This window comes from Pezoporus wallicus, unplaced genomic scaffold (assembly GCF_028554395.1).
Source record: "Pezoporus wallicus isolate ANWC-B61680 ecotype Strahan unplaced genomic scaffold, APGP_CSIRO_Pwel_v1 contig_7985, whole genome shotgun sequence".
NCBI lineage: Eukaryota > Metazoa > Chordata > Aves > Psittaciformes > Psittacidae > Pezoporus > Pezoporus wallicus.
The window spans coordinates 1,894,891-1,910,148 of NW_026636538.1; the positions used below are offsets into that span (position 1 = coordinate 1,894,891).

The 15,258-nt window shown below is 36.6% G+C and overlaps 1 protein-coding gene across 7 annotated transcripts in view; it reads left to right on the forward strand.

Moving 5' to 3' along the window:
* VPS13B (vacuolar protein sorting 13 homolog B) overlaps positions 1-15,258 on the forward strand; it is a 442,303-nt gene that overhangs the window by 372,674 nt on the left and 54,371 nt on the right. For all 7 annotated transcript variants that reach the window (XM_057400543.1, XM_057400540.1, XM_057400542.1 and 4 more), the window contains 2 exons: positions 6,402-6,598; positions 13,433-13,614. In XM_057400543.1, coding sequence (XP_057256526.1) covers positions 6,402-6,598; positions 13,433-13,614 — 379 coding nt within the window. The remainder of the gene's footprint in view (positions 1-6,401; positions 6,599-13,432; positions 13,615-15,258) is intronic.

Consider the following 15,258-nt stretch of genomic DNA (forward strand, 5'->3'; position numbering starts at 1 on the left):
TTTGCAGCCTAAGAGATCTACACATGTATAGTTAAAAGTCCATTTTCATACTGATTTAAAAATTACATGTTCTGGTATTTAAGTAACAAAGCAATAATACTTTTATATAGCTGTCATTCAGCAACCTCAAAGCAGTAGGCAGATGGCTGTAACTTTTTCCTAGAGGTGAAAAAGATGTCTGTGAAAAAGATGGGATTAGCTGAGAAATTGAGATATTTTAAGTATTTATGTCGCAAATGGCAGTGATGTCTCTATCTGAGATCTGTTGGCTTTATGACAATATGTATAGTGAATAATAGGTATTGATCATTTACAGTAACATAACACCTTGTGGAAGTGCACTAGTATTGGCCCTCAGTTCAGCTAGAGAGCTTAGCTATAGAAGCATACCTACTGGTAAGTGGTGTGTACCCAAAGCTTTTAAAATCCAAATTAGCAAAGTATTCTAAAGCTGGGAGGATAACATCAGGACATGGGAAAATCTAGAAGCATGTTGTGATTATGAAAGCCTTTAAAAAGCACATATGGATCAACAGGCATTTGTCTCCCATTGTGTTTTATTATTACACATAGCTTTATGAGGGAACAAGGAGTATCCATGTGGTCAATAGCGTGTACAACACATGCATAAAGATATTGATATGTAACATAGCATTAACAGATTCTATAGCATTTCTTGACATCTGGTTTCCAAAAAGGACTTCATTGATTCTGGTATAGGTAATATGTAAACATTATATGAAGAATTAAAAAAACCATGATCTATCACATTGCAGTTCATTAATGGTCATACTTCAGTTGGTTATTAACAATGACTTGCTACTAAGCTGACAAAAGTGGGAAATTTCTTGAGGGATACAGGTTTTTAAGAGCGTTTTTGAGTTTCTTTTTGGTTTGGGGTTTTTCTTTTTTTTGTGAAATGGATATGATAAAGGTTTCAGCTCTGCTAATGTTGAAATTGCTTCTATTTGTAGAGAGTTGATGTGGGTTCACAAACGTGATTCTTGTAATGTCTATGTTAATGTAGTATATATGATTTTTTTTCCCATAAAATAGGACAAAAAGAGAAATCCATAAGGAACAGGAATCCACACACTCCTAATTCAAAAGATTTCTGCTCCAAGGCAGCTATTTCAGCTGAGTCGTTCTTTGTGTCCTGTACTCGCGGGGGCAGGACTGAAACTGTCACTTGGAGGAAACTGCTTTCCTTCCTATCAGAATTTGTTAATACCATTTCCATTCTTTATCAGAACAGTGGCAAGCAATTATCAGATCCCCCATGTCTATAGCTAACATCAGTAAAGAGAAAAAGGAGGAATTTTTGAAACCTCTGCTTTGCTTTAAATGTATTTATTTTATTAACAGATTTTGTTATAAGTACTTAGTGTTCAGGCTGTTTTCATGTAGCTTTTGATTTCTGCTTCTGCTCTGTGTCGTTAATGCTGCTGAAAAAAAAACATTTAACTGCTGTTATGCTCTCTGTTGCTGTAATCATCCTTCTAAACAAACGTTTGTGTCATAGTATATGGTTTTCTTGCAAAATTAAACTAGGAGATTCTTGGTTAAATCTGAGTTAAATCACAGTTTTATGCACATGTGAGTGACAGGGACTGTACAGTGATGGTTCTGTTTGCATTTTACAGGTGAATAAAATCCTTGCGATTAAAACTTTCTTGGAGATCTAGGAAAGAAAATAAAAAGCTATGGAGAAGTGTCTGTTGAAGAAACATGCTTGGTTTTTGGCAGAGAAGTTTGTGGTTAGCTATGCTTTGTTAGTGTTCGGTTTTATAGGGGCAGTGCTAGTGCTCACATTTTCTAACAGATAACAATTGTCTGAATTATAGCTTAGGTTTTATTAAAATATTTAAAGGTAAAAGCACCATATTTAATTCTACATGTGGGGAATTTTTTGTTGCAGTTAATTCACTTATTCCCACTGCCTATGACTCAGTTCTGGCATTATAGCCCATTTCCAGGCTTTCACAACTATTATTTTTGGCAGCTAATAATGCCCAGAGCTACCATCTTTCCTTAAACTTATCCAGATCAGGCATTAGTAATAAACCCCATAGAACAAATAAAGCTAGATATGTAAGAATCAAAGACTCTAAGTCAACTAAGTCTTTTGCAAGCTTAAAACTAGAAAGCTTACAGTTTAGACAGTCCCAAAGCATGAGCTGTGTTTTGTATAGGCAATCACATAAAGCGTGTCTTTGACCTTTTACTTCTAATGATGTGCAGACGGCATCTTGAAACATGCTGTCTCTTGCTCTGGTAGATTTCTTGACATATTACAACACAGGACAAAATCAGTGAGCAAAAATAAAGAGGAATAATCTGTTCAACGTGCTTAGCAGCCTGCTTTAACTGTTAGGTGATATGGTCTTTCTGGCTACTCATACTACTAAGTCCAGCAGTCATTCCTGTGCCTTTCCAAATTCTTCATAATTCGCTTAGAGGTTACCCTGAAGTTCCTAAGTGGTAGGAATATTGAAGTACCTACTTTTCTTAGGGAAAAAATATCATAGAATCATAGAATTGTTAGGGTTGGAGAGGACCTTAAGATCATTTAGTTCCAACCCCCCTGCTGTGGGCAGGGACACCTTATGCTAAATCATATCACCCAAAGCCTCATCCAACCTGGTCTTGAACACTGCCAGGGATGGAGCATTCACAACCTCCCTGGGCAACCCATTCCAGTGCCTCACCACCCTAACAGGAAAGAATTTCCTTCTTATATCCAACCTAAACTTCCCCTGTTTAAGTTTTAACCTGTTACCCGTTGTCCTGTCACTACAGTCTCTAATGAAGAGTCCCTCTCCAGCATCCTTATAGGCCCCCTTCAGATACTGGAAGGCTGCTATGAGGTCTCCATGCAGCCTTCTCTTCTCCAGGCTGAACAGCCCCAACTTCCTCAGCCTGTCTTCATATGGGAGGTGCTCCAGTCCCCTGATCATCCTCGTGGCCCTTCTCTGGACTTGTTCCAACAGTTCCATGTCCTTTTTATGCTGAGGACACCAGAACTGCACACAATACTCCAGGTGAGGTCTCACAAGAGCAGAGTAGAGGGGCAGGATCACCTCCTTCGACCTGCTGGTCACGCTTCTTTTGATGCAGCCCAGGATACGGTTGGCTTTCTGGGCTGCGAGCGCACACTGAATCTGGCTCATGTTCATTTTCTCATCAACCAACACCCCCAAGTCCTTCTCCTCAGGGCTGTTCTGAATCTCTTCTCTGCCCAACCTGTAGCTGTGCCTGGGATTGCTCCTACCCAGGTGTAGGACCTTGCACTTGGCATGGTTAAACTTCATGAGGTTGGCATCAGCCCACCTCACAAGCATGTCAAGGTCCCTCTGGATGGCATTCCTTCCCTCCAGCGTATCAACCGGACCACACAGCTTGGTGTCATCGGCAAACTTGCTGACGGCACACTCAATCCCACTGTCCATGTCAGCGACAAAGATGTTGAACAAGACCAGTCCCAACACCGATCCGTGAGGGACACCACTCATTACTGGTCTCTGTGTGTATATATATATATATATATATATATATATATATATACACACATACATTATATATATGTATATATTTAGACATGTATATATAAAGAGAGATGAATGGCCTTACTGATAGTTTTATGTTTTTCCTATTGTAGTGCTACTTACAAAATTTCTTTATTGTGCTCTTTAACTTGTTCTTCCAGATCATTAATCTTAGTGGGAATAGAATTCATCACCTTGCTTAGTCTCTTATTCAATGTCCCCTACTTGCCATTCTAATCCAATTTTGTGAGATTCACATTAGGGAGACTTGCATATTAAAACAAAGGAAGTTTTGTTTGAGGTGTAATTTAAAAGAAATAAATATCCTAAATAATAGGATAGCTTCATGGGACTTCTGTTGCACACGTGTTACTCATTGACAGGAGAAGATAACTTGGGTGTTGATAGGCAATAGGAGGCACAAGATCAAACCAGCTATTCAAATATATTGAATCAGATTCCAAAAGAGTCTCGAGGTATTTTAAGGACTGAGATTTAAAAATACACAGAAATACACGCTGCTGTATGTAGAAGTACCTGTACAGCCATGAAAGCCTGCAACCTTTTGTAAGAAATTATTCAAATACGAAATATGCCAAGTATTGCAATATTTTAAATAAAATCAAATGTAGGCTGTAGAGGTTTAAAAAAGAAGTATGTGAGTGTGAATGACTTCACAATATAGTCTGAAAGACAGCAAATGATGGAAGTTGCTGTTTATGTGTTCATAGTTAACATAGGGGAATTCCTTGGATACATCTGTAATTGAAGAGTAGGAATATTGCTGTGGTATTGTCTTGAGTGTTTGTTCACAGGCATTAAACATTAAAATAATTCACTACTGAGAAGTACCGAAATCTAAAACTATAGTGACACAAAGAGCAAAAAAGAATATGACTACAAACACAACAATATAATATTTCATATTGCTGCACAGCACTGTTGTAGAGTTAGCACTGTTCTCTTAGTTAACGAAACCAAGAAAGATGTTTTCTGGGTCATCAAGCCCAGCCTCCTTCCAGTGGTTATTACTGTCTTCAGCTTATTATCAGATCAAGCTTTTAAAAGCAGCTGTCACAGGCACAAAGGCTGTCCTTGAACCTCTCTATCTGTTTCTTTTGGGTTTCTAGCCTTACACTTTATTCATAGAGCAACTCTGTTTTGATCCATATTTCTACAGAGTTTTTCTGCCATTAATTATTTCTCTCCTGAGTTTTCTGGGTAGAAGAATCATGTTCCATTTGATGTCCTTCATTTGGTCCTCAATTCTGCACAGATCCCAGTGTGAGTTAATACACTTTTAACATGAAGAATTGGAAATGCGTGTCATATCCCAGAGGAGGCCCCACTGGTGTCTTACACAAGTTAATTCTTATTTGCCTCTTGCTTTTGGAAGTATCTCACGTGACATGTTTCAGAATGGCATTTGCTTTTTCCAGGCGTTGTCATAGTGCCCCACAATTTTCCAGCTGACATTTGCGTATCTTCACCATTTCCAATTGAATCTGCAGCTTATAAACATATGTGTTGCTATCTTTATGTATATGATGTGTGCTTTTTGATGTTAAAATAATTCCTTTTTCTCAGACTGTAGTCTTTGAAATTAAATCAGCACTCCTGATAGATATTGCTATGCTCCTCTCTGTTTTATACATTACTGGCATCAGAGTTTTGCAGGCAGTTGTCAGGCACTTTTTTTGTTTGGTTGGTTTTCCTCCATCCTGAACTAAAAAATGATAGTGACTGTAGTTGGTTTTTGCAGTCTTCAGGTATCATTGTGACTTGACACATGTAGTAAAAATCCATGTTTCAGGCTCTGTGGTTCCACACGTTAATTCCTCCAGAATTCTTTGGTGATTATTTATGGTCCCCTGCCCTCCCCAGCTTGAACCACTGAGCTCCCTGAATTTTCCTTCTTAACCTTCATTCCTGTTAATTAATTAGCCTGCTGTCACCGTCAAGTGCTTTATAGTCCTTACTGAGTAGCAATGAAGAATACTTACAGAGCTCTTTCTTCTAGCTGTGCTGAGATTTTCTTACAACTGTACCACATTCTTACTTTCTTTTGTGGTTATTTATATATGTACGTCTATACAAAGAAACAAAGGGATACAAAAAAGTAATAGCACTTTTTTTTACTGTTTGCTTTATGTCAGCTTGATTTTTATTATTTCTTGAGCATGTGCAAATGCCATAACTGGATTTCTGTATCTTAATTCTAAAATCTTCATATCTCACTGAGTTTGCATGTGTTTTAAATTCATACTTTCGTTCATTTTCATGCTATTATTAAAGAAAAAATAAAAAGAAAAAAAGGAGGCCTAAGACCCAATCTTTTAAAATTCATGCTTTTATTAAAATTTTCTACTGTCTTCAGAAGTATCTCTAATAACATTCTCTCCAGGTACAATGATACATCCAGAAATAATCCAAGTGGCTTATATACAGATTTAAAAATAAGGGATGTAATTAAACTGAAGCTACCATGTATTTATTGGGTTTGGGTTCTCAAAATGATTTGCCTTGATACCATAATGTGATCACATCTGATGACTTTTTTAGCTGCAAAATATAAGTAACGATCAGTTTAGTTGTGGAACAAGTTACTGTGGAACAAGTAGCTATTTCTGTGCCCAGCAAGAGAAAGTTTGAAGCATTATACTGCAGTGATGTTGTAAAAACATTCTAAGTAAAGATAGCACAGAATCTGAGTAGTGGTTAAAATTCTGATTTTCTATATGACAGCTTTAATTTAATTTACTAAATAAACTAAAAAACACTTTTAGTGTGTACAGTAAATCCCATTATATTTGTGATCAAGAATAAAATAATTATGCCTTCTCCCTTTTATCACAGATTCCTTGCAGCTTGGAGTATTGGGATGAGCTTCAGAAATCATTTGTTGCATTCCGGGAATTCAATCTGTCAGAAAGCAAAGTCTGTGAACTACAGCTACCAAGTATCAACCTTGTGAATGATCAGAAAGAACTCATAGCCTCCGACCTGTGGAGGATTGTCCTGAATAGCAGTCAGAATGTGGCTGATGACCAAAGGTAATTTTAAAGGAGGAGAGAAAAACAGAAATCTAATGCTACACTCTTGAGAGATCTTTTTAAAGAGACGTAGGAAATAAGATACTGTTTTCGTATGCGGTAAGAGTAGCTGGTCTTAAATGACCCTCAGACTTGTAGTTCATCTTCAGGCAAGGGCATGTATTATGCACAAAAAGGGCTCTCTTAGATTTATAGGCAGCCTGGCAGCATTACATTCATCCATTTTCTGAATACAAGGATTCCTGTAGAATGAAGACAAACAGGCCATGTACTGAAACCTCTTAGCTGCACAATGCAGTAAAATTAGCTAGTTGACAAAAGAAGGGTGAGGCACAATCCGTTGTATAACATAGTAATAAGCATTCTTCTTCCATGTACTCTCCATACATCACCTTTAATTTGTCCTCAGTGCAAGTCAATGAGTAAAATAAGCCAAGTGACTATTTTAAATATATTAAACAAAACTTGAGTACTTCAAGAGCATTACATTATTATTTACAAAGCTTGCTTATAATGCTAAAGAAAATTAATCAGTGTTTCCAAACACTGGGATCCATTTTTCATTATGTTTACAGCTGGAAACAATGTACAATGATAAATACTCTTGTTTGCATTCATCCAGTTTTGGTTAATATGTAAAGTGAGAAGAAATGAGTAGAAGTTCTCTACACAAACAGCAGTGGAATTGCTTTCAAAGATCTTCTTAATATAGCTAGAGCAGAAAACCCAGAATGACCCTGTTGAATCATTGGTTTTTGCTGATTATTGCTGCCTGTATATGAACACATGCTTGAATGAGTGTGCAGCATCCAACATATATGTTATGTGAAGCTACAGAAATCAGAGAAATCAGGACATATGAACATGGCTAACGAAATCAATGAAGAAAACTAAACATCTGGTTTCCATTAATAGTATCAGGTTGGAAATGATTTCTTGATGTTAATTGTGGAAGAATGCAGTTTCATCATTGAAAAGTTAAGTGTTTTAGACAAGGTTAATTCCTCTGAATGTGGGACCTTGGCAAAATTGCCTTCCTGGTCAGCTTAACACCACAGAAATGTGAACTCGGTGGGAACTGAAAATGAAGTAGTGAAATTTAGTAGGTTTTTTTTCATCAAAATTTTGGCAGTTTAATTGTGTTTACTGTTTTCTGCTCAAATAGGGTTCATCACTACATGCAGTGTTTCATTCAGGGAGATCTGATAATCTAATGCATTGAAATTGTTCAGAAAGTTGTCCCTGTCCATGGCAGGGGGCTTGGAACTAGATGATACTTAAGGTCACTTCCAACCAAAGCCATTCTATGATTCTGTGACCAGCCTGAGGTGATTCTTCTCAGAGAAACTTTACAGATCAGAAAAACCTCAGAGATGAAGCTTTGACGTATGGTGCTTGAGGCACACTGTTGCTTTGTTGAAGACACTGGCTGTGTCTTCAAGCAGATCACACCAGTCACATGTCACTGACCTGGAGATTTTGAGACTCTTCACAAACACTGAAATGCATATAGTTACAGCTACAAAACAAGTTTAAGGTAACAGTTAAGCCCCAAAGGATCATGTTCTATTAAGGGAAAGCCTTGTTAGGAGATGGTGACAGATGCTGTGGACCCGTAGAGAAAGCCAACTTTTCTAGACCCTTAGTAGCAGATAGGAAGTCTGTGCTGGCAGTAATTTTGCTGAGATTTTGGCTTCATCAAACAAGCATACTGCTAACAGTTTGGATATTTTCTTGTGACCAAGAGCCCTAAAATGTATTCTGGATTCTACTTGGCCAAAACTGCCAAACTTTTTTGGTTTTGGAGGAGACTACCCCATATCATGGTAAATTTCAGTGCTAGGCTTGTTCCTGAAGTAGACATTTAACATGAGATGGTACAGACTTGTGAGAAGAGCCGCAAGGAGCCATGCTCAAAGCTAGTGCCAAGTGTTAGACTAGGGAACTTCAAGGCTGAGGGATCTGCAAGTGAGAGGATCTTTGCTATCCTGGACACTCATTATGATTTCTCATTAATTACATTCTGTAACTGTGTGATTAATTAGCAAATTTAATTCACTATTAATTATAAAATACAAAAATGCTTAGATTTGTTGAAGTTTATTTTCTCAGTTTGATCTTGCATTTGGGGTCAGACTAAGAGCTGCCATATGCATGCAGCTGCTCTTCAAGGATATTTTTTCCTTCAGATTCTGCAGAGGTGTTTTTTTTGTGGTAACCTCTATGATATGCTAATTATTAATAGCAGAAAGCTAGTCCCTTGTGTTTTAAGTACTTTATTACTGATTCCTAGCATCAGTTATAAAGTGTGAAATTTATGTGGCTCATGTGACAGGAAAACAACAATGTTTGTGAGAAGATGTAGATCCAGCTGATATGTTCAGCAGTAGCTGGCAGGCTGAAGTATATCAACCAATAATGAATATAGGAATATGCAAAGATTTCATGATCAGAATCTTGTGGTATGCAAGCTTTTCCTGAGTTTGATCAGAAACTAATTAGAAGTATAAAAATCAAGGAGCTATCTGGTTAAGGACATAATTTTTATATATATATTGCTTATTTTTAAGAGTTTTGCAGACCACTCATTAGTCAATGAATGCATAAGGTTTGAATGAACATTTAGCAACGTTTATTCAACGAATGAACAAATCTGAAGTAAGATTGAAATAAAATAATTTTGCATTCCCATGGGGATTCAGCATAGTGTTGTCTCTCAAAGGAATCATATATGGCATAAATGACTTTTTATGGAAGACCATAAAATAGGGAATTGAAAGGAAATTATCATAAAATATTTTCAGAGGTTGTATTTTTGTGTTGGAGTACTAGCAAATTATAATCAAAATAACTTTTGTTTAAAGCTCTGTTTGGCTGGTGAGACACTAAAGCTCCTCCTTAGTTTGGTTGGGAGGAGTTTATCATTCTTTGTTTAAGTGGATTCCATTGCAAGATGTTTTATATATTTGTGCATCTCCGGTGTAATGTAAACAGTATTTTTATAATTACTGACATACTAATGTGAAATAGTAATTGAAAATGCCTTAAGATACGAACCGTGAAACAAGTACAAAAACATTTAAATGAGCCTTAAATTGCTACTTTTTAAAAATTAAAGTAAGGAATCATGATCATGTTTCTTGCTAATTGTTTTAGCTTTTATTCAAAGTAATGATGTACTGGATTTTGACCTCTAACAGTTTGGGTTCAGACCAGCAGTTGAGTCATAAATTAAATGAATTAAGTGGTCTCTTTCTTCTTCCCAGTGGATATTTTCCCATGTTGCGGTTTCATCACAAATGGCAGTTTTGGTTTAAATATTCCACTCTTAAAATAACAAGAATAATGCAGGTCACTGTTAAGTCATTGTTCCCAGTTGCCATATATTTAAATTGAACTGTTTTGCTTGATGTGAAGCTATCATATTTTATAATATATAATTTCTTGAATGGAGGTGTTTTCCATGTTAAAAATTTTGTTTCATAGGATTAAAAAAAAAAAAAAAGGCAAAAAGAAATTTCTAGTATTAACGTCAGGTCAGTTTTGTGTAGAATTTCCTCTGGTTTTGCTACACCCATCTCTCAGCATGTGTTTGTGCCAAACACAAAGCAGTAGAAGCTGGTTATTCCTTCTTTCCCCAGCTGAAAAATTGTGGACAGTTGACAGTTCATTTTGGAGCTCCAAAGCAGCCAAGGGAATGCTGGAATTTTTTTAAATACTGTATTCATTTCATGCACAGATTTTGATTTCACAGTGAGATCTAGCTATGATGTTAATGCTCCTACTGTTGGTCACCAAGACTTAATACAAAGTTACCTGGGTAACGCTGCTTTATTTTCTGTTTGTGCACAGCATGTGATGAAGGACTGTGTTTTTGATTTCTGTGCTCTATGCGAGGTAAAAGGATAAAGTAGCAGTGCTAAAGGTCTGACGGAAGTCTACTAGGCAAAAAGTTTAAATGGGATTTAATTTAAAATCGAAGGGTCACGGTACCGATTGTAAGGACTGCAGTCTGCCTTAAAAAAACTGCTCATTCTATATTGTGATCTCTTATTACAATTCTATTTTAAATCAATACTACAGTAATTTGGATGCTGCTTTCAGTATATTTTGTACTGTAACTGGTTTATACTGTTACGCATTTTTATTTTCATAATGACATGGGGGCTATAATTCTTGCTATGGTTTCTAGTTGAGTAAAAATCAAATGGACTCCACAGATAATAATACTTGAACAAGGAACAGATAGGAAAACAGTGATGAACGAATCCTCATTGCATTTCTTTTTAAATGATTTCTAAAAGGTGATCTCATCTCTGAAGAGTGATTTTCCCTTCTAAAATGTAGCTTGTCCCACATTCTCCTGCTTTTCTCAGTCCTTCACTGCCAGCATTTGTCCCTCCCTTGCATGGGAGAAGATGCAAAGCCGGTTCTGTCCCAGGGAGCAACACTGTCCCATCCTCATTTGCTGTTTCACTCTGATATTTTTTTAAGCATATGGTTGGACTCTGAAGTTTGTTAGAGAATCATTTTAGTGGTGGGTCTTTTTGGTTTCTATAGTGATTGTCCATGAGTCACTTTGAATCTTACTGTTCCAATCATTTTAACTTCCAGAATATTACGTCTTCTTGGTCTGCTGCTTGTGGGGCAGGAAAGGTCGAGCAAAGTATGGCTAAATGCTTTAAATTATTTCCCTGGTGTGAAGCTCCTGCCACATTTCCTCCTGCATGAGGCATGTTATGTTGCCCTGTAATCAGTGTGGTTATGAATGAGAAATGAGAAAGGTCCCATCACAGTAGAATGCTTGATAAATAAAAAACAGGTATATAAAATTTGACTAAGTATTTAGAGATTTTGTTTGGGTTTTTATTTTATGGAAAACATCCATCTCCAAAAAAAACATCTTTAAGGAAATTAAAATGCTAAGTCACTGATAGGTGACTTGAGGAATAGGCTTCTAAGGAAAAGAAATTTATCATTTTAGAATAAACCTCAAATTTTAGAAATAAATGTCCTTTTTTGTTAGTGCAGATAGTGCTATAGCTGTTTGATGCAAATTAAGTAATAACTGAAAGTATTAAAACATAATTAAAAGCAAAAAAGTTCCTCATAGTTTAACATTTGTTTGCACCTCTCTGCCCTTTTTCTGTTTTAATTCCATGTGTCCCTGAACTTCTGTTTCTAATCAAAATGCAATGATCAACAATAATTAAAATGTGAAGAGTTATTCTAAGAGAACTAACCAGTTTCATAGATTCAGAAGTGTTAAATGGTCTAAATCAGCCTCCAGATTTTGGCAGCTTTTGGATTTGCTTCCATGCTTTGGTTCCAAACAATCTAAGGAGTATCCATGTCAGAGCAAAGCAAAGCATCCCGTTTCTTTGACCCTAGTCCGGTCCCACAGATCTTTTGTCATGTAAACACAAAGAATAATTTTATTTCCTAATATGCCAGTTCTTAAAAACCTGCAACACCATTTTTGAAATGTGAGCGGGCAATTTGAAGACGTAAAGAAGCACAGGAAAGCAACTAAAAATCTGATTATCTGTCTTTCATCCTTCACAAACCTAATCCATTCTTGATGTCTTGTCTTGATTCTTTGATAACAAGCTAATTTTAGTTATGTTTTACTGTTAAACAAGTATTTTAATTTATGTCCACAAATCTGAAGTTGGACTTGAGCTCCATAAATAAATACCGTGCTAGCTGGCTACCGTAACACAAAATAATAGTGATAAATTTACTTATCCATGGAATTTTAAGCATTTGCAGCTGAACTTCTTGAGTATCTACTATATTTGTACATAATTTTGTATTAACATGCGTGGAATTATGAAAACTTTGGTCCTAAAGGCTTAAGACGTTGTTTTGAAAACCAATTTAAACTTAAGTTTGCATTTAAACTATCTTTAAAATGTTTATTCACAGTGCTTTGTAAAAGCCTATTACTTTCTGACAAAAATAGTAAGTTGGCCTTAGTTAGTCCTTCATTAAATTTTATTTTAAAAATAAGATCATTATTTGACTGAGGATTTGACCTTAGCTTTCTTGACTCAAACTAAAACTCTAATGCCAAACTGCAAAGGGAGTGAGAATAAGGAACATTAAGGGTAGATTTGGCTTAAATTAGAAAGTTTATTTGTGCTTCAGTGGTGTCTTAGCAACCTGTAGAATTGTAATGTAGTGTTAGTGTCTCTCAGGAGACTGAAAGATAATGCTTGGAAATTCATGGCGTCAGGAGCACGGCTATGGAAAAAAAATCAGCGGGATGGCATTTTAAATGTATAGTTAATATGTTGTAATAGGTGCTGGTAAAAGGCTCCAGGCTGAGCTTACGATACTTGGAGTTGTTTTTTTAAATGATGACTCTATAGAGTGAGAAGGACAAAGGAAAGAAAGCTTAAAGGGACAGGGTTTATACATAGCAGTAGTTTGATGGTTGTGAGTTGGTCTCCTTAAAATGAAAGAAATGTTTCTCTTGACCAGATTAACTTTCAGCTCATTCTTACAGCTTTAGTAACAGTAATGTACTCTGTTCAACTATACCAGCAATTAAAGATACCTGGTATGTTTTGGTTTTATTTTCTGTAAGTACACTTTGCTTCTGCAGTTACAGTTTGTAAATTGAAAGTGCAGCATGATAAAAACAATGTCGAATTGCAGACTTGTCTGCTATGTTCTGCTTGGGAAAAAGCACATACACTGACGTTAGCAATTAGAAAACTATGACATTGGCTGTGTCAGAAAACCAGCACAGCACATGCCCAAGTCCTGTTGTAAAGTGATAAAATCCTGGAACTGCTGAACTGCCATTTTGTCATGTACCTTCCACAGCTCAGAAAGTGAATCTGGCTCACAAAGTGCATGGGATCAGCTTGTGACTCCCACAGCATTAGCAGCCTGTACCAGGGTTGACTCCTGTTTTACTCCTTGGTTTGTGCCATCACTGAGTGTGTCGATCCAATTTACCTATGTGGAAGTCCACCTCTGCCATCATCTTGATCAACTAGGCACAGGTATGTATTCCTTTACACAGAAAAATTAAAATACATAGTTCACACATGCTGCTTAATCGCACTTCTGCTGCAGGTAGTCCACATTTCCTCATTCAGACAGGAATTCTTGCAATAAATTATCACCAGCAGCCACTGGTGGTGCAGACTTGAGGGTAAAATGGATGACTTTGGTGCATTGAGAAAGTACATAGGGTAGGCAGTGGGGCTGCCTGATCAGTCCCCTTCCTCCCTCCAGAATGGGTAACTGTAGAAGCCGTTGTTTTCCATAGTCTGATCAGTGACAGCAGGTGCCACTTCAGTTTTGAGCCATCTTAATGAATGAATTTTGTCTTTTAAATTTTCCAGCATATTAACAGTACTATTAAAATATTTGAAGATTTTGAAACCCCCTTATAGTAAGAATTCCTTGGAAAGGCTCTGAGAACTGCAGATTTAACTGTTATTTCAGTTATGATCACTTTTGGAGCTACATCTGGTTTTGTTCAGTGCTCTCTGTCATTGCATTAATGGCAAATACATTCCAAGAGATCTTTAGATTATTGTCTGATTTGCAGATGCCAGGAATACTTTCTGTGGAAGATGAGCAAATATCTTAGATAATTTTGACAGGGACAGCTTTCTCCATGAGTAGTTTTTGTGTTTCTGCAAGTATTATAATATATGCATTATCAAATCATACCGACACTCAATGTCTAGCAAATAATTTCTTGTCTATAGGCTTACCTCTATCACTATAATCTCCCGCACTATTACACTCCAATTCCAGATGCTCAATCTTTAAAATTACATGTACTGGAAAAGGCAAAAATCAGATTAAAGTCAAGCCCAGCTGTTTCATTTTTCAACAGTAACCGAGTTTATGCTTATGCTGCTGTTGTTCCTGTTATAGACCTTAAGTTTTGGGTCTCTGTTTTGTCTTATGTTGTACACGAAGGGAGCACAAAACTTACTGTATCCATTATGCATTTGCAGAATAATAGGGCTTGATTCTAGGAAGTGATGAGTGTTTTGGTTCCAAATCTGTAGAGCACTTGAGCATATTCTGATTTTAAGCATGTGAGTAGTTCTAGCAACATAAATAATAACATCAGAGGAAATATTCATATGCTGAATGCTGCAGAAGTGGCATATGTGCCTTGCAGTATCTGCTGCCACAGTGCTCATCACTATGCCAGGACTGAGACTTCAGTGGACATGATAAAACAGTTTTTATAAATATATTTCTCATACTTTAGTCTCAAGATATTATTTTGTTTAATTTCTATTATTATGCAGTAATATGTAGCATCTCAGTGGGTTTCTGGTCTTGAACTCTGTCACTGCAGTAAAGACCGTTTTCATTTTGAGGCCTGCGAGCCTGCACAGTCATGTGTCAGCAAATATTATATTGCTAATTTTTATTGTATTCAAAACATGCTATCATATATATGTACTACAGCAAAAATTCTCACAGAAATATGGTCTCTGCTCCAAATAGGTGGCAATCTGAAGTATTCTGCAGTGTGCTGATAAAGCAGTTTGGGTGGCTAATCTATTTGTGGTAAAAAGATTTTGGTTTGCAGATTCTTTTTGTTTGCAGCTGCTATTAATTACAGTTCTATTTTACATCTAACAGTGTGAACAGGATTAATTTCAGATTTCAGA